Raw genomic sequence first — 24,683 nt, 5'->3', positions numbered from 1 at the left:
GGTGGCCTTTATTGATCCTTACTACATAGATGATGATTAGTGCTTGATTGACATTCGCCTTCCCTGTTTCTAGCTGTGCAATCTGCTGCACCAAACTCTCCAGTTAATACTCCAGAGTAACAGATAAACTTCCTCCCTCACTAAACAACAAGCTACATTTCCATTTCTAGATTGTCATTTTTTCAGTTGCTTTTTTGGTGCTACGTTCTCCGTCTTGAACCAGCTCCAACACTATCAGTGTAATTTGAACCAGTAATTACATGGTTTTATCCATACATAAAGTAATCCCTAATTAAACCACCTACTGAATAGAGTAAACTTTTTCCACAAAGAACATATTTGGACAAGTTTATGAAGCTTCTTCATTGGTTCAGCAAGTTAAGAAGAAGATCAAGTATATAAGTTGCGTACAAAGATACTACTGTTTACTTAGTATTAATCTGTAGATAATATCCTAAGCTCATCTCTTTCATGCTCACACATCAACCTTCTGATTGCAGTTGGATTCTTGCATCAGTATGCCAGGGAAAAGAAAACAAACTAGTTGGGAAACGGCAGTGAACAACCCATTCATAAACCCCAAAAACTAGAATATTGATGATTAGAAAGAAATTACGAATTATAAAAGCCGTATTGGATGACAGATATTGCTAGTTTAAAGAGCTGAGAACATTACCCAATGTCTCTGAACAAGCTTCAACCTTAAGCTAGGGGGATCAGATATGCACGCAGCAACACAATAGCTGATTCCGGTTAATCCTTAATCAGATACGCACTGCTGCTCAATAAACAAGTGCAGACAGTTCAGTGCTTCTCTGCTCACTTAATTCCCAAAATCTCTTTTTGGGTACCTATATTGACCAGAAAAAGGGTTCAGCATTTGGCTGTTGCTTACAGGATGAATCTCCCTTGTACAGTGTGACCAAGCAAGCACACAAACAAGCTGAATCTGAACAACTGAAGATTTCTTTCATCTCCAGATAGATGAAACAGGTAAGCTGACATAAAACTTCAAATTTCTTCAGAATTTGATCAGCCCATGTGTAATAACTAAAGTAGCAAAAACAGACGCCTCCATTAGCATAACTATAACTATTACTCATCAGACTCTTCATCTAAACCTGAGGTTTCCTCCTCCCAACATTCCTCATCCATCTCATGCTCTTTCCCCTCTACATCGTTGTCACATTCTCCATTTCCATCTTTAGCATTAACGAGCATACAGTCTTGTGGGGATAAAAAGTTGACACCTTTTCCACGATGAAGAAGTCCCGTTCTCATCACATGGTAGAATTTGTCTCTGATACGGATCAGTGGATGAGGATTAAGCAATTTACCCTTTCGATATCCTTCTTTTAGAGTAACAGTTGTTGTCTTACACTTCAAAGACAGGTAGAATATCCCCGGATACCTAGTAAATATCCGAGTAAACCTATGTGGAAGATTCAATTCCTCTCGCAAGCTTCTCAAATAGTTCCTTTTGGTCTTCTTATGTATTGTCAAGCTTAAAAACTCGTGCAATAACCCAACAATCCGTTTCTCCATAAGCTCACTCTTAGGATCGAGCCTCGTTGAATCCTCATAAGGTGAAATGTAAGGCAACTTCTGAAACTCATCCATCCAAGCCTTAACCTTCCTTTGATACCCATACCCCTTTGGAAAACTCATAGCGAATGCCAAACCAGTTTGTCCCTTCTTAAATTCCCTGTAATCATTCCCTAATCCACTATTGTTCTCACCACTCTTTTGCAGTGCAGAAACAGCAAATTCTTCCCTCCATTGCTCAAGGCTCAAAACAGGCAACCCATTATCCCCTTTTAAAACCCTAAAATTTCCCGGATACTTCCAACTGATTGAATTCTCGAAATTATCAGGCAAACCCAAATCCCATTTCAAAGAATAAATCGATTGCAACGGCGCTGCCTTAGATTTCATCATCATAAGCAATTTACAAAGCCTCTCAACAATACCCAATTCATCATTTTCATAAACTAATTGCTCTTGTTGATCTAATGTTACAGCTATATCAGTAAGTTTAAAGCAAGGCAAACTAGGGTAACGAGAGTGCGGGAATTCGTGAAAAAGAGTCGGATACCTTCGAAGAAATCGAAGAACAGGTACAGTGAGACCTAGAAGCTTCTGCCAATCAGCAATTGTTCGGGCGGTGATGAAGGAAGTTGGAGAGCGTTTGATGGCGTCTTTGAGAAGCATGGCGGCTTTGAGATCGGTTTCTTTGTCGATGATGTGGTCGATTGTTCTGTTCTTCACCCATTTTAGGCGGACTTTGGTGATGCTCCGCCATTGTTGGTGGTTGAAGACGGTGGTTTCAATGGAGAGGCAGTGTGATTTTAGGAGAGATATGAAAGTCTGGGCTTTGAACAGCATTTAGTCGGCAAGTAGAGTACTTTTTTGTTTTTCTTCCGGGAGGTTTAAATGATGGGAATGAAATTTGAGGTGGATACAGATTACAGAGTACTAGAGAAGGAACTACGAAGGTTGGGGCCTGGGGTTAGGGTGGTTCGCCGGTGGTTAACCGTCACGGAACTTGCTTCGGTTTGTCCTCTTAATGAACTGTAATCGAACCATTTTAAATCAGTTATCGTTTGAACGGTTAATTGAAGTTTCGGTACGGTTCTCTTAGAAGATTTCCTCTACGGATTGAACTGCTTTTGGAAATGACGTATGATAGGCTTACATGACATCCAAGATTAACCAGAATTGAAAGACATGACGAACATATCTGCTTTCATCCATCAATCCCTCTAACACTTACAAGCGTAACCTATCCTAATAGATATATTTGTTATAAACAAGCTTGTATCATTATTTTCTAATAGAATTCTATTGCGTGATCGCCTACAACAGGAGAGATCCCCAAACATAACAATACTACTGCAACCAACCCAATACCTACATCGGTAATATCTTAGGTGAAGTTGTAGGTATGTTTATATCAACAAATTGTTGAAAAGATAGTTGTCTACTAGTGCTATGTCAGTTGCAGTTGTATTGTATTTAATCGTTAACAGCCAAAGATATGTAATATAGAGAGGAACGTATACGTTGTTTAGCGATGCCTACTCGAAATCAATTGATTCGTCATGCTAGAGAAGAAAAACGGCACACATACCGTATTCGAGCTTCGGACCAATGTCCCAGAAGCAAGGAGTAAGCCTGCGTGTTTCAATGAGAACGACGAAAAAACCTAATTCTAATCTACTTAAGATAGCCAAAGTACGTTGAACATTTTGAAATTGAAGATAAAGACAAACAAAAATAAGTCCAAATAAGGCTATGTTCTATTTATTTTGTTTTCACTCATTTTACGATTAATAAAATAATATAGGATAACATAAGGGGCAATAAGTTACAGATAAGATAATACTCCCTCTGTGTTTTAAGGGTTACATGTTGACCGACACAATTATTAAGAAAGCTTAGTTGAATGTTATATAACAATGAAGTCGATGGGGTAGTTGATAATAAAAGAAATAGAAAAAAGCAAGTCGGGTGTAAAAGTCACTTAAAACCAATTGTTTAGGAACATACAAGTGGGTGGGTCACGTGGGAAGAATTATGTGAGAGATCGATAAACAAAATAATTAACTAGTGGTTAAATGTTATTACTAACTATGTATCCTTTTGCTCTACTCAAAAGGTGAGTGCACGTAAATATTGTGATAGGTGAGAGAGGTAAGAGACCAAGATAATAGATACCGTTTACAAAAAGTAATAAAGTAAAAAGCGAGTAGAACAAAGAAAAAAAACCTAAATACCGAGTTAATGGTTAAAAAGAAACGTCATTTATCATCTTGGTCTTTACCGCTCTCACTAAGTTATTGGTTAATATTGTAAAAATTTATATGAATGTGACATTTTTAAGACTTGCTGACTTTTTATTTTTTAATAATAAATTTATCAATTTTTTAAACTTTTTTCATTCTACAACTCAAATATTACTATACTACGATTGGGAGTATAATACTGAACAAAGATTGAATTCATACGCAATAATCTAGGACGGAGAGAGTATTAAACAAAGATTTAATTCTTACGCAATGTTTTTCTAAGAGCATCTCCAATGGCTTCTTTTCTAGCTATAAATGTCCTCTAATGGTTAAGCAACCCAACTTTTTTTTTACTTTTATTAATGTCAATTTTTTTACTTCGTATATTGGTTCCCTTCTCTTTAGAAAATTTTCAAGCTAATTAGGTGGATAGAGCAAATTTACTTGATTAAACTAGAACACTTTTTTATTTCAATAGTTGGCAAATAGCTTGAAAAATATACGAAGTATATATATAAGTAGTACTCCCTCCGTCCCGAAATACTTGAAATCGTTTGACCAGCACGGAGTTTAATTCATTATAATTGACTTCTTATTTAATTGAAAGGTAGTTAGTAGTGGGGTATTTTTTTTAATATAGATAGTGGGATGTGGTGGGGGGTCATGAATTTTTTAATATTTATTTGGTGTAGTAGGGTTGTTGGTGTGCCCTTAGGTAAGGTGAGAAAATAATAAAATATTATGTAAAGTTTCCATTTTTAGAAGCATTGCAAGTAATCCGGGACGGCCCGATAAGGAAAGCGTTTCAAGTATTCCGGGACGGAGGGAGTAATCATGGGAGATGTTCTAAGGGTGTACAATATATCACAGAAACAAAAGCATTTTAATAAATAAATTATACAAAACAGTAAAATAAATTTATGATGTAAAATTTTGTATTTTGTGTAATTTTTATAAGGAAAATTGTCAATTACTACCTAGGTGTTTAAAGATTTTGCAAATTACTACCTAGCTTGTTAAAAGTTGTCAATTACTACCTAGATGTTTAGTTATTGTTGTCAATTACTACCCTTAGCCCATATTCTAGCCAATTAATCACTAATTATATTATAATTAACCGTAAATCATATTTTAATTATTTTCATTAATTATTTAAATTAAAAAAAAAATCTTTCCAAAGCTAATCAAATCAGAAATTCAAAAATACCCAAAAAAAACCGAAAAAAGAAGCAAACTCCCTGATTAATCAAATGTTCTCGGCAACACCAACAATCAACCGTATACCACTGGATACTCAATCTCAATCTTCATCCACCAATTTCGCCTTCTATCATTTTTACCTAGGCTTGTCCTGCAAAACTTAATTGGCAGACCCTGCCCCCATTTTATTTTTTCTATCACAAAATCTTGTTTACAAAGGTTGTACAATAATTTATTGTACATCAAGCCCAATTAACAGACCTGCGTTGGACTCACACGTGTGAGTAGGATTCAAAATCGTCCTTCTCTATTCACTCTTTTACTCCCGTGTTCTCTTTCTTTCTCTCTCCTGTATCTCTCTCTCTCCTTCTCTCTGGCGATTTTCTTCGATTTTCTCTGCGATTTTTTTGCTATTGTTTTCTCTGCGGTTGTTCTTCATTGATTCCACTCCATAATCAAGGTAAGTTTTCTTCTTTTTGTGTGTTTTTCTCAATTTATTTTCGTAGTTTGGTATTTTGCTATTTAGGTTTAGAAATTTTAGTTTTGATTTAGGTTTTCTAGTATGTTTTTTCACTTATTGTTTGCGATTAGGCTATGATGATTTGAATGTTATGTATATTGTTGCTTTAGATGTTGCTATTTTTAGGGTTTTGATTAATTTTCCTCATTTAGTTTTCTTGGTTTATCTTCCTGTTATTGGCACCTTGCCAAGGAAATTGTTAGCAATTGATTGGACTATATGAGTCTTTATTATGTCCTCTGTTACAGGTGATTGATTAATATGATGAGAAATCAGAAGGTGAATATTTGGGTCCTTATGCTCTCTGCATTACTTTGCATCTTTTCATTTTTTATCATGCATGTATCTCAATCAAATTGGTCAAAATTCTCCTGCAGAAATTGAATAAGTAGAGCTCATAGAGTTACATTTTACATACTTCGTACTAAATAACATGAAAAGAGCACCAACAGCTTTTTACCTTTTCTTGATTAATTTTATTTTTCGTGATGTATCGTTGGTTATAACTCTTGTGAGAGTATGGTCTTACGATCTAGTACGAAAAGTTAAGAATATCAAATATAAACGTTAGAAATATTAATAGAAGTATAAATTCGTAGTAAAAGTTAGCTTTTTTGCATTAAAAGTTAGCATTCACGTAGTAAAAGTTAGGTAAGTTGATATAAGTTTTCCTTAACTTTTACTACACCGGAGCTAACTTTAGGAAAAACTATTTTACAAATTCGTAGGAATAGAGTATTGTCGACTATAACACCTTTACACTTAAGGGCTTCCAAACTTGGCATGTTATACCTGAACATGCAATCTGTTTACATTTTTACCTTTCTTCGGCTAATGTGAGTCATACAATCTGTTTTATTCTACACTTTGTAATTTTATGTGTTAAAGTTGTGGTTTTGTAGGTTAAAGTTATATAAATTGTTCTAAAAGTTAAGACAGTATTCCGTCATCTCAAACCTAACTTTTACTTTTAATAACTTAACTTTAACTGCTAAAAGTCTAACTTTTATATTTCTACCTTTCTTCAGCTACTGTGAATTATCCAATCATTTATTGCAGACATTGTAGTTTTCTGTGTTAAAGTTGTAGTTCTGTAGGTAAAAGTTAAAGAAATTGTTCTAAAAGTTAAGACAGTCTTCCGTCATCTCAAACCTAACTTTTACTTTTAATAACTTAACTTTAACTGCTAAATGTCTGGCTTTATATTTCTACCTTTATTCGGCTAATGTGAGGCATGCAATCTGTTTTATTTCAAACATTGTAGTTTTCGTGTTAAAGTTGCAGTGTTGTAGGCTAAAGTTATGAAAATTGTTCTAAAAGTTAAGACAGTCTTCCGCCATCTCAAACCTGACTTTTACTTTTAATTACTTAACTTTAACTGCTAAAAGTCTGACTTTTATATTTCTACCTTTCTTCGGCTAATGTGAGTCATGCAATATGTTTTATTCGAAACGTTGTAGTTTTCGTGTTAAAGTCGTAGTGTTGTAGGTTAAAGTTATGAAAATTGTTCTAAAAGTTAAGACAGTCTTCCGTCATCTCAAACCTAACTTTTACTCTTAATAACTTAACTTTAACTGCTAAATGTCTGGCTTTAAATTTCTACCTTTCTTCGGCTAATGTGAGTCATGCAATCTGTTTTATTCCAAACGTTGTAGTTTTCGTGTTAAAGTTGTAGTGTTGTAGGTTAAAGTTAAAGAAATTGTTCTAAAAGTTAAGACAGTCTTCCGTCATCTCAAACCTAACTTTTTACTTTTAATAACTAAACTTTAACTGCTAAAAGTCTGACTTTTATATTTCTACCTTTCTTCAGCTACTGTGAGTCATCCAATCTATTTATTGCAGACATTGCAGTTTTCTGTGTTAAAGTTGTAGTTCTGTAGGTTAAAGTTAAAGAAATTGTTCTAAAAGTTAAGACAGTTTTCCATCATCTCAAGCTTGACTTTTACTTTTAATAACTTAACTTTAACTGCTAAAAGTCTGACTTTTATATTTCTACCTTTCTTCGGCTAATGTGAGTCATGCAATCTGTTTTATTCGAAACGTTGTAGTTTTCGTGTTAAAGTCGTAGTGTTGTGGGTTAAAGTTATGAAAATTATTCTAAAAGTTAAGACAGTCTTTCGTCATCTCAAACCTAACTTTTACTCTTAATAACTTAACTTTAACTGCTAAAAGCCTGACTTTTATATTTCTCCCTTTCTTCAGCTAATGTGAGTCATGCAATCTGTTTTATTTCACATATTGTAGTTTACTGTGTTAAAGTTGTAGTTCTGTAGGTTAAAGTTACGAAAATTATTCTAAAAGTTAAGACAGTATTCCGTCATCTCAAACCTAACTTTTAACTTTAACTGTTAAAAGTCTTTACTTTTACATTTTTACCTTTATTCAGCTAATGTAAATCATGCAATATTTTTATTTACCACCTTGTAGTTTTCTGTGTTAAAGTTGTAGTTCTGTAGGTTAAAGTTATGGAAATTGTTCTAAAAGTTAAGACAGTCTTCCGTCATCTCAAACCTAACTTTTACTTTTAATAACTTAACTTTAACTGCTAAAAGTCTGACTTTTATATTTTTACCTTTCTTCAGCTAATGTGAGTCATGCATTATTTTTATTTCACACATTGTACTTTTTTGTGCTAAAGTTGTAGTTTTATAGGTTAAAGTTATGGAAATCGTTAAAAGTTAAGAAAAGTTTTGTACCAGTCTACTTAGTATGCAAATGTTTGAACACTAAGGCTATTAGCTCAAATGGTAGAGCAATTTGCATTTATGTACATGGTGTTGGTTCAAGTCCCATATAGCCTACATACTATTGGGTTGTGTTTTGATATACCGAGAAATGACTAACAATATAATTAAAGTCATCCCTAAATTGGTACCCAAAATGCTGACTTACATTTTAAATAAAACCAATAGCCTATGTAGGATTTGAACCTACATCTCCGCGCAAGTTGCACGGTGCTCGACCAGTTGAGCTAATAGGCTTACAAAAATAAAAACACACAGGATCAGGGATAACTACATAAGCTAGTCTAAGGTTGCTTCAAAGAAAGATGACAGATCCTTTCACAAGATATTAAGATCATATCAGTTGGCCTTTCTGGTAGAGTCAGTTTTTGTTGAAATATATGGCAGCTATTTTTTTCTCATCCATACTAACCCCAATTCCCCGCTTAAAATTATATGGTAAGTGTTGTAGTTTCTCATAAACCAATGTTGCTACTTTTAAGAATGCATCTAACATACCCATTTGGCATTACTGCTTCAAGGATCATTTATCACCCATAAAGTTTAATGTCTGACATGTTTCATTCAATTTTTTTTTTTTACATATACTCTGCCCAATTATGAGCAGAGCCATGATGGTACTGAGAGGGGAAAAAACAACAGTTTACAGGTTGTTTTAATGTGATCAGGTGGAAGAGGCATAAGTGGAGCAGCTGGCCACAAGGATACAGAAGCAAAACCTTCCCCCCTTTGGCATCAGCATGAATAGAAGTTTTCTTACGGACAACGCAGGGCAGAAGAACTCGATGCTAATATGTTTGGATTCTTTTTCTGTCTTTTGTGCGCTATGGAAGCTTCCCCTATCACGCTCAATCCTCATAAGATACATGGATTCTAGTTGGTCCTTAACATCAACTTGGGCAGCATTAGAAAGAAAAAAGAGAGGTGCAACTACCATATGTAATCTGTGTATCGCAATGTCACACAAACATATCGTCATACAATCTCCAAATAAACTTCTATTGAAACTGCACAATATATATAGCTAATTCCATCAAAGCTAGTACATGAAATCACCCCAATTAACATTTATGTGAGCAAACTTCTGTTTGCACTTCTTCCAGCAGTCCAACTCCGATTATACCTAAAAAGTAACCTCGAAAAATCGACTTCCAAAACAAGCTCACACCTTCATGTTCTTTATGTTCACAGTACTTTTGATTCTCAAAATAAGCCCATACAAGTGCATCTTTTTGCTCAATTAGTGTCTCACAACTACTTTCCAGAATCCTCAATGCAATTTAGCAATATCAATCTGATAGAAATATCTAAGTATACTAAGTCAATGACCACGTTTATTGTTTAGATATTTATTCCATGTATTTAGCTTCTGTTAAGTAACTTACTGTTGTTAGGTGTCTTCTACTTAGTCTTCTTGTTTACTTAATCTTCCTAGTTATGCTTCTAGTTTGTTAGCTAGACTTACGTAGGTTACTGTAATCTTCAAGTATATATATTCCTTCAATTAAAGAGAATACAAACAACTTTCCCTCATCTCTATACTCTTGTATACAATCAACATATATAATCCCACCTAACAAAACCAAGCTCGAAACCTCCTATTTCTCAATTTCTCATGGCATTTAGCGATTTAACCCATAAATCAACACTTACAATACAACCCAGAAAAATTCGTATGTTTTTATTATAAAATCTTCAATAATAAATAACACAAAGCGAGTACGAAAAATCGAATTGCATAAGACTAGCCAACAATAAATTGAAAATCAACCCAGCAAAAATATGAACGCAAATATTAGAATTTCAATTGCAATTCCAACAAATGAGAAATTAACCATTGCAAAGAGGTAAGAGTAAAGATAATGACCTGAAGAATTAACAGATGCAGGAGATGGAGGCAGAGAAGAGATCTGGCTCTACGGCGGCTAATCGGAGAAGACGAGGTGAAGTTGGCGGATAAACGAGGGTTTTGACAGCAAAGAGACTTTCCGGAGAGAGAGGAACCTCTGGAGGAGAGAGAATCGAAGCAGAGTGAAGAGGAGTGAGATGAAATGCCGCCATTTTTGTAAAAGCTTGATTGTCTGGTGTTTGGGGTGATGAGAAGAGAGAGAAATTGAGCATGACTGTTTGTTAACCATTGAGACAATGCGTGCAAATTTGAGTTTTTTCGTGATTAATTTCGCACGTGTGAAATATTGGTGTACGTTAATATTAACGTACACCTGTTGCGCGCAAGACCAATTGTTTTTCTATTGAAACTTTACACAAAGATACTCACTTTCTGGGTGAAGAAAATCAGAGGCAATAAAATTTCAGCATAAACAGGAGCAGGAATGCTTGCAACTCCAACAGATCATCTCACTTCTATAATTTGTTTATACGGATATTTCATGAAATACCCCCGAGTTTTGCCTTAATTCACCAAATGCCCATCAAGTTTCAATAATTCACCAAATACCCCTCACAAATGACTTAATACCCCAAATACCCCTCCATGACGTCATCAACTCTTAATCAACGCAATTAACCCATTAACCCACTTTTTAACCCATTAACCCACCCATTCGTATTTCCCATTAACCCTTTTTTTTCCCTTTTCCTTTTTTTTTTCTTTCCTCTCCCCCCCTTCTTTCTTCCCTGAATTTTCCTCCAAATGTTGTCCCTTTCCTCCGCAACCACCGCCACACCCTCGCCATACCCTCGCCATTGCAGAAATCGAAACCCCTAAAACATTCCCAGAAATTCATTTTACTGGTTCGATACATCGCAAGTTCTTCAATTCAAAATTGAAATTTCAACAGCCCTTAAAATCATGCCTTAACCGCCATTGCAGAAATCAAATTGAAGTTTCAAATCAAAAGAAAACCTCAGTCGCCACCACTATAATCAGACCCAAACTTCAATATTCCGGCCATAATATTCAGGGGAAGGGGAGAGTGACAGAAAGAGAAGGAGGGCGGCGAGCAGAGGGAGAAGGAAGGAAGGAAGGAGGAGAGAGGGCATCGACTCGCCCACCTGATGTAGATCCGGGTTAGCTGGCCGCGCGCCGCTGGCGCTAACCCAGTCCCTCTGCCGACGCTCGCCCAAACTTACCCACACACGTTTCCGTGTTCCCCCTCCCCTTCTTCCTCGATGTCGGTGGTTGTGTGTGATGATGGTGAGGAAGAGAAAGGGGTGGCTCGAATAGAGAATATCGTCGATGACTTGACTTTGATATTGTTCTTCGGTAGGTGGAAACGGCGGTGGAGGAAGAGCCCATTGTTGCCGGAAAATGAGGATGTGGACGATGACGAAGAGAAACCAACCATAGTGGGAACAGTGAGAGCAGTCGCCGCCTCCATTTCTGTGCCTACTCTTTCGTAGTTGTATCATAACCATTTAATGGAAGAAGGAAGGGGGAGAGAGAAAGTTCAGTGAAGAAGGAAGGTGGGTTAATGGAAGAAGGGAAGGGAGAGAGAAAAGAAAAAGAAATGGGTGGGTTAATGGGTAAATGGGTGGGTTAATGGGAATTGGGTGGGTAATTAGGACTTAGGGGGGTTAATTAGGGATTAGGCGGGTAATTAGCTCATAATTGGTTGATTATGAGGATGATGACGTCATGGAGGGGTATTTGGGGTATTAAGTCATTTGTGAGGGGTATTTGGTGAATTATTGAAACTTGGTGGGCATTTGGTGAATTAAGGCAAAATTCGGGGGTATTTCATGAAATATCCGTTGTTTATATACAATCCGAGGCTTTCTCACCTTTTTCATCTGTTTCATTTCAAGACTTTAATGTTATACCCAGATTAATTAGGGAGTTTGATTTTTTTTTTTTTGGTTTAATTAGTTTTGGATTTTTTTAAAATTTCATTAATTAATTAAAATATTTAAAAATGACTAACGATTGATTATGATATGATTAATGACTAATTGGTCGGAATATACGGTAAGGTAAATAACTAAATAACTAGGTAGTAATTAGCAACTTTTAACAAGCTAGGTAATAATTTACAAAGTCACTAAAAACCTAGGTAGTAATTGGCAAATTTTCCTTTTTATAATGATGATATGTACGGACAAAACACTTTAAAAATAAAAATAAGAAGAGATGACTCTACTGAACCAGCACCTAACACAGAGGTTAGCAAGCCCAACTAGCTAAAGCAGGTCATCAGTTTGAGCCACTTGCAGCTGATGGAACTCGACCATGTGACCTCCAAGTCACAAGGTGAATTCCTCGCCAACTCATGTTGGTGTAGATAAAACACTTATTCGCACCTTATTTTGCAATAGTATCATAATATACGAATAACAATCTATTGATCTATACGCCAGGTTGGCTTCATCTGCAAACGATCTAAGTTGCCCTATCAATTCAATTAAAGAAAAACGATAAGTGATCAACACATGTACTATTCACCATAAATTGTACATACAACAAAAACCAGTCTTGATACTTATATAGTGTTTGCCATCAGCAACACGCCAACACGTACAAATCATTCAAGCAGACATGTTTTAAATCCAATTAATGCTTAATTCTTACACAAGGTATACTGGGAGTCTTGTCATATTCACAAAAAGCATCTACACGATTTTGTGGTTAAGCAAGGCAGCTTTTTATGAAAAAGTGGGATCTAATTGTCGCCCTGCCTCAACAAGCGCAAGATGGTGAGGAACAAGTTGAGGATATCGAGGTAGAGAGTAACAGAAGCCCAAATGTATTCGTCATAAGTGAATCGTTTTATCAAGTTATCGGTGTCATAAACGATGTATCCTGAGAAGACTATGGCGCTAATTCCTCCATAGATGGCAGTAGTTGTAGACCCAAATGGGAAGAATGCCTGCAAACATTATGCCATTAACCAAATATGATATAAACCTGACATCGGCAATATACTTTAAAACACAAACACAAACACAATCTAACCTGCAGAAGTCCAGCAAAAACAATGCCGACAAGGCTTGCAAACAAGACAGGTCCAAGAAAGCCGAAGTCCTTGCCCTTCTTAGCAGCCCAAAAGGTGTAACCAGTTAGGGAACAAACAACAGCTGCTGTTAAAACCAATGCCTGAAGCACAATTCTTCCTGCATGTATTCAAAACGCAACAGTCAACACCCTAATAACTCACATTAAACACAAACTAACCAAAGTGATACATACCATCAGTGTTTGCACACGCTACTCCCACAGTTAGACTTATGCATACAGTAAATAGTCCCAGGAATATGAAGTTCTGTGGATGTTTTTGCTGGTAATGATAAAGTGGCCACAACACTGCACAAAACCACAAATAACAAATAATGAACAATATGTATTTACCATAATAATAAATGATTATGATCACAGGTCAAAGCAAGATATTAAAAACTCAAAAGCCAAATGATTAACATATTAAACAAAATACAATCTGTGATGATGTCTCTCAGATTTTTTAAGCGACATCCACGGATCCACCTCCATCAACAGGTAGTACAAAGTATTACATTAGCAGAGCCCTTCCCCATATCCAACACAAACAACATAAAGAGGCAAGACGCAGGTATAGAGAATAATAGAAAGCATTTTTCTGCAGTTCAGAAAATCATGCCTCAAGGCCTAGCAACAAAAAAATGCACTGCAAATAACATTTAAAGCAGGATGGCAACTGGAGACAATGAAATTCAATGACTGGACAGAGCTGAAAACAAATTTATATGCTGCTAGTTCATAAAATCAATGGCATAAGCTAAAAAGTCACTGTGAATTGAGATTCAGTCAGCAAAACAGCAGATAGAGTTCAACCCAGACAGACACTTGAAGCCAAATGTATGTCAAGCATTCTTGTCCATACAATATCCATAAAACTAGTGTAATACAAAGTACAAAGCAATACCCAGAGAGCACACCTAGTAGTGGCACAACACAACCTACTAAGATCCAGCACGGGGACAAATCTTCTCAACAAACCCCGAAGTCAGACATAAGTCACGGAGTATATTTCTAGTGTTCCAAAAGCAATATACATAGAACTAGCTTCATGTATTATTTCCTTTTTTCTTCTACTAAAGCAATGTCTTTCTATTTATTCAAAAAGGATACTTTGGTAATTATAAACAGTGGTTAAACGGGGAGGAGCTAGCAAAAAATACGTTCCTTTCTACATATGTTAAGCTAACATGAAGGACCAAGGACCCTTTTCACTGAAATTGAGATTAATAATCTCAACCTTGCATCTATTATACTCCGTAACTAATAGCAATAATTGGGTTGATACATAATTGTGGATCTCAAATCAAAGGGCTTGACCCATGGTACCGCGGATCATCACTATCAAATAAACTTACGTAGAAGAAAAGGAAGAACAGCACTTCCTCCCCTATCGGATGGCTGGTCCCTATTTTTTATAGCGCATACAAAGAGTTACCATTTCGACATAAACTAACAGTCTTCCCTTCCTGATGATTCCAAGTAAACGAATCCCGATTATCCAAACACATGAATGTCTCAGTAAAAATTGTAACCACTCCTCCGATTTATTAATGTATTCCTCTGGCCATCTCACTCTCTCCGTAATCCAACCAAATATTTATATTGTACCTATACACAATTGCGTCCTAATGTAATCCTGATAATCAAGAAGCCAAAACGTCTGCTGTAAGCTTGTGTCCACCAAGTTCACAAAAATCCTCTCTCAAGATATTGCAAACGTTTTCGTTTCCACACCGATTTTCAATTTCCTAACAATTTCGTGTTCCCTGCAATCAATTAAATCACAAAACAACTCTTTTCCTCAATCTATTTGTATCATCCAAAACCCTAAAATCCCAAATCAATCACCCAAATCGAAATTCAACATAATAGCATGTATACAGGAAAACAATCTAACCCCACATCACAAAATCAACAAAACCAAACCAACCCATCAGCCAGTCGAAAAGTTAATCAATTCGTGAAACAATAATCGACAAACTGAATGCAAACAATCAGTGAAAAAGGACCAGAAAACATACAGACGAAGGGCATGAAAGCGAAGAAGAGAAGAAGAGCAGAATTTCCGCGAAGAGTTTCATTGATGGGAGTATAGAGGACGGTGAGGAGAGAGACTAGAGTAGTCAAAACGATCTGAGCAGAGAGAATTCCATAGACTTTGCGAATGAAACCCCAACGCAATTGATTCTCGCCAAACCCTAATCCTGGGTATAGTGTTCCTTCTTCGATGTCACCCTTCACCTCTAATCCAGAATACATTTTTCCCAATTATCAAATTTTTCAGATCTCTCAGTTTTGATCTTTCTGAAGATTGGAAAATGTGTATTGCCGACTGTTTTTGGTATTCTCACTTTTATAACCGAATGCCCGAATATTATTATCTCCACTCAAAAATCAAAATACGAAAAATACTGAAATGTCAAACTCATCCATCCATCCATCCATCCATCAATACTTAAACTAACCAAAAATTGCATAGTTTTATATTGATAAATCAATATACAATAAGGGTGAGTATAGGTCGGGTACCCGAACCAACTAATAAGGCTAAAATTGATATCCATGAACCGAATCGTTAAGTTCGGGTACCCGTACTTCGTGTACCCAAACTTTTGGATCGGATATCGGGTACCCGTAATTGAAAAAATATATTTTGTAGCTAGATTATTGTAATATCATTCAACACTAAATACCAACATTAACACGTGATTTTGACTACATTACTAATGAAATTAGAATTTGCTCAAATTATACATTGATTATTAACATTTAGGATTTTGAGTTATTGGGAAAAAAATATTTAAATTGGGAAAAACTTTAAAAGGGGCTTATCGGATCGTTATCGGGTACCCGTTAGTTATAACAACCAAATTTCGGATCAGGTACCCGAACCGATAACCATATCAGTTCGGGTGCCCAATTTTTCGGATCGGATACCGATTCGATTTTCGGGTTTTTGGTTTTTCGAATAGTTTTGCTCAGCCCTAATATACAAGATTGAAAAGGAAATAAAACAAATGAGAATATCATTTTGGGACACTTAAAAAGGAAATGGGAACAATATTTACGTATGGAGGGAGTACGAATTACTCCCTTTGTCCCTATTTATTTTACCATTTTCCATTTTAGTCTGCCTAAAAATATTACTCCCTCCGTTTCAAAATGTTTGTTATGTATTCCTTTAATAGTGTTTCAAAATGTTTGTTACATAGAATCTTTCTATTTATAAACTTATTACTATTATTATTTTTTTAGCCAACTTTTAGTACAACTTTTCAACTAAATAAATCTTATGCAACCAAAAGTCACATTATGACAAGTTAGTAATCTATGTGATTTTTAATTATTGGTTCATTTTGATAATAAAAACTTATTGGTTGTTTCAATGATTAGTGGATTGAGGTATATTTTTTTTAATAAAATATGAAAGCAAATTTGCACTATATTCAAAAAGCACATATTCTTATTTACAATGGGTGTACAATAAATATTGTACACCGAAGTAAAAGTTAACTCAAAATGCTTAAAAGTTAAGCTTATATATGTAAAAGTTGTCTATTTTTAAGTGATTAATTTTTTCATTTTAGTAAAACTTATTTCTTCAAAATCACTTATAATGTATAAAATTAATCATTTAATCATTTCTATCAACTTTTTTTTACTAATATAAAAGTTAATCAAAACTAGGTTAAAGTTACGAGAAAAGGGGTAAAAGTTATCTTGGTGTACAATAAATTTATTGTGCACCTTGTGCGCGCAAGACCTTTTGTTCAAAAAGAGTAATAAATGTCATAATTTGGAAAGATGGAATCAGATTTATGATGGAATCTAGAACATTTAAGTTTTTTTAAAAAAGAATATTAATTACACGTAAATAAACGTGCTAAAATCCAAACGTAACAAACATTTTGAAACGGAGGGAGTATCACTTTACCAAAAATGTTAATGGGACCACATCTTTACTCTCACATAAATACATTTGGCCTACTACTTTTTTCTTTCCTCAATTTCTCTCACCCATTTCTTAATAAAGCATACTTCCTCCATTTTTTTCTAATTGCACCATCTTGGATTTCACGTTTGCCAATGCACTATCTTAACCACTAATATCTCTCATTATACATTTTAAAAAATTATAATAATTTGATAATTTTAAAGTATATTTCGAGACGAATCTAACAAGAGCCCATTTGAATATATTTTTCCTTACATAAATCACAAGAAATAACTATATAAGAATATGTGAATAGTGCTAAAATCAAGATGGTGCAATTATAAAAAAAAAATGGAGGAAGTATTTGTATCATGGGGAAAACAATAAGGGGCAGATGGAGTATACAAGTAGAACATTTAACCTTAAGTTGTGAAATGTTCATATGCATCATATCATTCTCTTCCTAACTTCCTACTTGTGCATAACTTATGTATTTTTTACTATGTATTTGTAGGGGGCTGAGTTTTCCCTTCCGGACAAGTTTGCGGGGAAAAAAACATTTTTGAAATGCAAGTTTTATTGACTTAGCTAAGTTCGTTTGAAAAGGACTAAATGCACCAAACTTTGACTAATTTGTCAAGCAACATGATTGGCAAGAGTTGACTTGATTTTTTACAATCTCACTCTCAAGGGGGAGCCAACTACAAGAATCTTGTTTAATGATGCATGTAGACACCTAATTTGTGTATCCCCTTATGGCCGATGACAATCCTAATCGACCTAGATTCAAGTTGGCGCAACTCCGAGCAGAAACACCAATTGTAAAAATACAATGAACTTGTTCCAATTCCAAAATCCAATTCCCAAGTTTGTTCCCATCCCATAACTTGGTTCAAAATTCTATTCCAAACACAATTTCTATATCCAAATACAATCTCGCGAACCGGATGCCACGATCAGGCTCTGAGGCATGTTTCCACTCAAAATGTCATTAAACAATTCAAATTTGGGCGTTGACTGACAGACAAAAGTCGTATTACCTAATCAAAAATAACCTAAGGTCCACTAGCTAGGTAGCAAGGGAAGTCAGGATCGAATCCACAGGGAAACAATGTTCTTTCTACTATTAATCAACTAAACTAGACTATTGGGAAACAAGAATTGGTTGGTTTGTATGCTAAGACTACGAACGATAATTAAACAATTAAGAATTCAGGAATTAAAGGATCTAGGGCATAGGTTCACCAACAAATAATAATCCAGGACGATAAACAATCACAATAATCAACAAAGAAATTAATTAGACTAGCATGCTCTCTCGAATCGGTACTAATCATAGACTTAGAATTAACGGGCTCTCGTTACGTATTAATCCTAATTCCACCTATTGACACAAGCCTAAACATCAAATTGCATCTCCCTAATCTTAATTTGATATTGCATAACTACCACAATTAAACCTGCGCAAATCTAATTGTATAGTGAAATAAACCAATCAATAGGAATCAATTACAATGCCAACAATCATGACTATTCAATATCCCTTCATATTATTCATGGATCCCCAAACCCTAGAAATTAGACTACTCAAGCATATTAACAATAACCAAAGCAATTAACATAATCGAAAGCATTATTAAGGCAACACAATGAATGAAATTAAGGAGTAATACCTAATTGAATGGCAAAGGAAATTGAAAGCTTGAATTTTTATTGAATTTGAAACTAAGTGTTTTGAACTAAATTTTGAGAGAAAAGCTAAGCTTAGGAAAATAATCTAAGTGCTTAATACTAGAAAATAAGATAATAAGGTGTTTCACTAAATTAACAAAGGCTATATTTATAGTTTAGCTTAAAAACATAAGAGAAAACCGGAATAAAACCGCGCGCTAAAGGCTCCAAGGTTGTCGTCGCCCGGTCGGGCGGCTCTCCGCCCGACGGGCGAGAAGCTCGAAATCCGCCCGACGGGCCTAGGGCGACTTTCTGGAAACCTTCTCCGCGCGCCCGGTCGGGCGCACCTCGCCCTTCTGGCGGAGGGAGAATCCTCTTGCATGCTGCTTCGCTGGGCGCCCGGTGTGAAGGAAATAATGCCCTTGGTCCAAGTATGCATTCTATGTTAAGTCTAATAAGTGCGGTTCAGTATTAATTAACAAGTTAATAATTCAGTGAGATCAAGTGAGTTGAATGCCTAGCTAGAGGCCGCTTCAGTTCAAGTGGAATTAATGATATTAATCCACAGCTTACTCTTGACTGAACCGTAGGGTCACACAAATAGTACGTAAACGGATCAAGTATTTAATGGCATTAAATACTCCATCTATGGATATTCGGAATCGACGGATCTTGGTTTCAGTCGGAGCTGAGATCGTCACAGGCAAGAAATGAATACTCCGGAAACGATGATATTGCCGGAAACGGAAATATGGATCGTATCGGAAATATAAATATTATCCAAGTCGTAGATGTTGCCGGAAACGGAAACATGGTACGTATCGGAAAATATTATCGGAAATGGAAATATTGCCGGAATCGGAAATATTGCCGGAAACGGAAATATTGTCAGAATCGGAAATATTATCGGAATCGGAAAATAATTCCGGAAACGGAAATATTAAATATTTGTTCGAAACGGAAATTAATTCCGGAATCGGAAATATTAAATATTGTTCGTATCGGAAATGAATTCCGGAACCGGGAATTTAATCGGAAGCGTATCGTACGAATAAGCATCGGACGAGGCCTGCCGGACGAGGACTCAGCACGAAGCCAGGCCATCGCCCAGCAAGCCAAGCGCGCCACACGAACAGCCAAGGCCACGCCAGGCCCAGCGCAAGGCCAGGCCCAGCAGGCCATGGCAGCGCGCGCAGCAATGGGCTGCGAGCATTGCTGCAGCTCGCGTGGGCTTGTAGCTCGCGTGGGCCGAGCGGCCGTAAGGGCTGTGCGCGGGCATGGCCTACACTCTTGCGGGTTATGCTCGTGTAGAGTTTGTGTTCACATACGAAACCTAAAGAGTATAGGATTTGTTTAATGATTAAAATTCCTAATCCTAAAAGATAAATTAATTAAATAAGAATTCTACTAGGATTCTAATTTAATTAATTCGTATCCTAGTAGGATTCGATTACTTATTCCATGGTCTATAAATATGAGTTAAGGGCTCATAATTTATATCGAGTATTCAAGTATTCAAAGTGATTTTTGAGAGCAAAAATTCAGTCATATAATTGCCTACAATAGCCGAAAATTCTAAGTACCTTAAGGGCGATCCTAGTTGGTCAAGCTTAAGGCGGATCCGAACGTGCTGTGGACTATCTACGGAGGGACGACACTTGGAGTCCTAAAGACTTGTTCTTGTTCGGTTCGGGCGCAGCTAGGGAGGGCACGCAACAAAGTGTATGCATCTAAACTATGCTAAATGATTATGTGTAAATAATATGCTTTCCTGGCTTTATGGTTTTTCCGCATGATTTATGTTTTGTCATATGAATCATAACCTAAAAGTGGTATCAGAGCCTCTTATTATTTTCATAATCTAAATTGCATGAACATGGTTAAATATTACAAATTTGCAAGAATTAAAAGGGGTGATTAATTTTCGTAATTGTTAATTAATTGCAAATTGCGTTTATTTAATTATACGTACGCAGTTTTTTCGGCAGTTTCTTCGTTACTCATCCAAATCGAGTGATTTTTGTGTCAATTCCGCATGTAAAAGGCATTCTAAAATTTTGACAAAAAAAGTATTTTTCGGCCGAACCCAGAATTCTCAAATTCGAAGCCTAACTATGACTTTTCGGAGGTTTTAGTTTTTCGAATGCAAAATTTCGTAAATTTAAGATGTTAAATTAAATATTTGCGATTCTTGTTGATAAATCTTGAATTTTTGATTGACCTACTGTATATGTTTAACAAGTTTGAATGCCTAGCCTTGTTAATTATGCAATCTAATTTGTAATTATGATTAATTAGTTGAAAATTAGAATAATTTAGAATTAATTTGATTTTCATAATTAATTATAATTTAATTAGAAACCTATGATTAAAAACCACCATAAAAATTGTAAATTTATGATAAATTTTAAATTTTTATGACCTAGGCTTGAATCCATGATAATCGGAAATCAATTGAATAATAAATTTTCGATTTTTCGCCCTAAAATTATGAAATTAATATTAATTTATTAATTTGTCATTAATTTTGAATATAAATTTTTAATTTTTATGCGATTCGCTCATATAACTTGCACGCACAAAGCAATGGACGCTACGTGTTACCCTTAAGAGGTGTTGTATAGTGCGGGCATGCGACGACGAGCAAGGGAGCTCGTCGCCCATGCGGTACGAATGCAGCGAGCAAGGGCATGGTGCACGAGCACAAGGCAGCAGCCCTGCCTTGTGTCGTGGGCTGTGAGCAATGGGCGCATGGGCAGGGGCGAGAGCAAGGCACGTGCAGTCGCGTGTGGGCAGCAAGCGTGCTGCGCCACAGCGCGCACTGCCACGAGCGCTACGCACAACGTCGATGGCTCGCGCGCAGCGAGCGCTAGCTCGCATACTGCTGCCTCGTGCGATGAGCGCAAGCTCGCGTGCGGGAAAGGCAGGCGCGCAGCGAGCGATGGCTCGCATAAATCGAGCGCTGGGGCGCGCAGCGAGCGATGGCTCGCGTACATCGAGCGCTGGCGCGAGCACCAGCTCGCGTGTTCGATTGATGCCTTGCGATGGTGAGCAGCAGCGATGCGACGCAGCGCATGGGCTGCGCGCACATGGCCAACGATGGCTGTGTGCGTGTGGCCCATGGGCGTGCGTTGCGTGGGATTGTTGCGTTGCGATTAGATCGTTTTGAAATTTTAATTTGAAATTTTCAGTTTACGTAATTTTAATTAATTTTAAAATTAATAATTTAAATTATTTTCTTGGATTTTAATTTTGAATATTGTAATTATAATAAATTTTATTTATTCTAATTATTTTACTAAAATTAAAATCATGAATTAATTTAAATACGACTGAAATTAAATTAAACTTTTTGGATTCAATTATAAATTTATATGAGCTTTAAATTTTAATTAAATTTGTATGTTTCCGGTTAGACTAGAAATACATTTTTATGTTTAAAATTAGTAAAGCATATGAATTTATTGGTTTAAGTGGGAGCCCTTTTAGTCATAAACTCTTGATTAGGTCTACAAATCCTTAAGGTTAAAACAACTTGATTAGAATTAATAAGGACTGAATAATTTGTAGATTATTGGTGCCCTTGATTAATTGCTGCAAATGTTTATGTGATGCATAATGTGTTTTACTAACCAGCTATGTGGGCCATTCATGATAATGAATGGGTGAATGGTATATATTGTATATGTACTGTTTTGCAGGTTATGAAGTGACTAGTATGGCCCAAATAGGATAGAAAATATGGTCTGCGTACCATTAATTTGAATGTAATTGGTCTAAAGTACCAAAGTTGTTTTTCAATTCAAATATGGTCTGCGTACCATCAAATAGTTGTAATTAGTTTTAATTATAGCTTATCCTATTTGAAGAAAATGGTGCCTCCCACGGAGATTTTCAAGACGGACTTTGAAGTTAAAGCTTCAAGATGAAGTCGGGCCATACTAGATCACATTTATCTTATGCATGCTTTAAGTTATTTATTGCTTTAAATATGTCTTAAATATGCATGAGATCAAAGCTTGATTATGTTGCATGATTAAGGATTTTAGTTCACTTAAAATCTAACCAACATAGTAAGAGCCTTAAGTTCCAAACTTAAAAATTGAGTTAAAAGGTGTCATGCCAAAATATACACTTGCTTGGATATCCTTTACATCAATCTAGTAATAGTTTTCGCTCAGCGAGGTGTTACTTATTGGTCCTAAAGGGGCAAGGTACACAAATAATTGTGAGTACATGTTAGTTTTGGTGAAACTCACCGATATAAGTAAGGAGTCCTTTTATGTCGTGGCAAAATCGTTAGGTTTACCTAATAAGTTCTTAGACGTACCTATCAACCAAGAATAGTTTCTAGACTATTAGCAAAAGGCTTTTGCTTACCTAAGATGTTTTAGGATTAAGTCGACAAACTGTGCTTAATTCTTCAATGATTTTAGGATCTTGGAATCATTTTATTCACACCTGCCGGAACAATAAATTCGAATAAAATGCTAATAACTTGTTGAAATTGCATGATTGCTTTAATTTTCAAGTTATTACTCATGATAAATGTTTAGACTTTGCATGCTTCAATGTATGTTTTAATTATTGTTTATAATTAAATATCTTGCACTGCAGTAAATCCTTTTAGAAAGGTAACAGTAAATTTCCTCGATTGGTAGTGAATCCAAGAACGATTCACGGAAATGAGAGAAAATGAGAAATTTAAAATGTACGTTTCTTTTAGCGACTTTTATGGTTGTTTTCGAATATCAAAATCGAATGGCAAACCAATTGGTGCTTGTGAATTCAAAATACAATGTAGTTTTGAGATCATAAAGCATTGAGTTTAATACGCTCAGCTTTACCAATGGTTAACAACCTAATATCTTTGTCCATTTAATTCTCGAATGAGTCTAGTCCCTAGACATTCGAATAGATTGATGCTTAGAGAACTTTAGAAGCTTCTGGTAAGATCATCTAGTTGAAACTTAATATTCAACATAAATTAAATGGTAAGAACCTTGTTGGGGTGACATTGGACATGTCTAACAAAGTATAAAAGTCAACACTAAAGAATTCAATTCTTAAGACTATAAGAAAGGGTACAAGAAATAGGAAAACGAGGAACAAATGAAAGGAATTTACGATTCCGTTTCTACCTAAAAGTTTATGTTTAAAGAGAAGTGACCTAGCAATCAAACTTCCTTGGTATCATATACCGCTTGAGGTTCTTACTTCGGTAATAACTCAAACAATGGAAGCTAGGATACACTAATGACCTACAAGTGGGAAATGAAACATGGCAATGCTACATTAGTTGTAGGGTCATCTAGTTTGTTTTAAGTCCTTTCAAAGGCTGGAACTTAATGGCTATTTTGTTCCATAATCAACATACCTAAATTTCTGTTTTCAAACACAGAAAGACTCACATTCAAGAAAAACAAAAACAATGTTTGTTTGTTTATTTTAATGAAATGGTCAATTACAGGTTGAGTCAATATGCTTGATTAAAACAAACAACTCTTTAAAGAACTTTACTAGGTTCAAATCAACCCCTTGATTTGAGTTCCACTAATCTTTGGCATTGTTGCTTAGACCATATCAACAAGTTAACATTCAAAAGCTCTATTTTGATGGACTTTTGAAAGTTGATTGATTTCTAGATCATTTTAAGACAACTAGTCTTACTTGTTGAAAGTAACAAAAGATATGAACTATTGTTAGAACGCCTAGACAATAGAGTTCAAAGCTAAAAAAAGATTTTATGACTTTATTATTTCACATGGATTTGAGTGAATATAGGTTTATTTACTCAAATGTGATATAAGTTGAATCTGTTTGGCTAGTTCAAAGATTCAGAAGTATAAAATCCACTTGGCAAGAAATCATA

At 35.6% G+C, this 24,683-nt stretch overlaps 2 protein-coding genes and 1 long non-coding RNA gene across 3 annotated transcripts; 1 reads left to right on the top strand and 2 right to left on the bottom strand.

The window, feature by feature from the left end:
* Window positions 1-319: 319 nt before the first annotated feature.
* On the bottom strand, window positions 320-2,533 carry LOC110801232 (protein WHAT'S THIS FACTOR 9, mitochondrial). The gene has a single exon (XM_022006572.2). The coding sequence runs from the start codon at window positions 2,383-2,385 to the stop codon at window positions 1,096-1,098; it is 1,290 nt and encodes a 429-aa protein (XP_021862264.1). The 5' UTR covers window positions 2,386-2,533; the 3' UTR covers window positions 320-1,095.
* A 2,389-nt stretch (window positions 2,534-4,922) lies between these two features.
* On the top strand, window positions 4,923-9,290 carry LOC110801246 (uncharacterized). The gene is made up of 2 exons (XR_002536850.2): window positions 4,923-5,448; window positions 8,921-9,290. It is a non-coding gene; the product is annotated as an uncharacterized lncRNA (long non-coding RNA).
* A 3,341-nt stretch (window positions 9,291-12,631) lies between these two features.
* On the bottom strand, window positions 12,632-15,654 carry LOC110801229 (BI1-like protein). The gene is made up of 4 exons (XM_022006567.2): window positions 15,228-15,654; window positions 13,399-13,512; window positions 13,165-13,322; window positions 12,632-13,078 (listed from the first exon to the last, which is right to left on the bottom strand). The coding sequence occupies exons 1-4, from the start codon at window positions 15,463-15,465 to the stop codon at window positions 12,872-12,874; spliced, it is 717 nt and encodes a 238-aa protein (XP_021862259.1). The 5' UTR covers window positions 15,466-15,654; the 3' UTR covers window positions 12,632-12,871.
* Between the last annotated feature and the right edge of the window lie 9,029 nt (window positions 15,655-24,683).

This window comes from Spinacia oleracea, chromosome 3, assembly GCF_020520425.1.
Source record: "Spinacia oleracea cultivar Varoflay chromosome 3, BTI_SOV_V1, whole genome shotgun sequence".
Classification (NCBI taxonomy): domain Eukaryota; kingdom Viridiplantae; phylum Streptophyta; class Magnoliopsida; order Caryophyllales; family Amaranthaceae; genus Spinacia; species Spinacia oleracea.
This window is presented reverse-complemented; position numbering and strand designations above follow the sequence as displayed.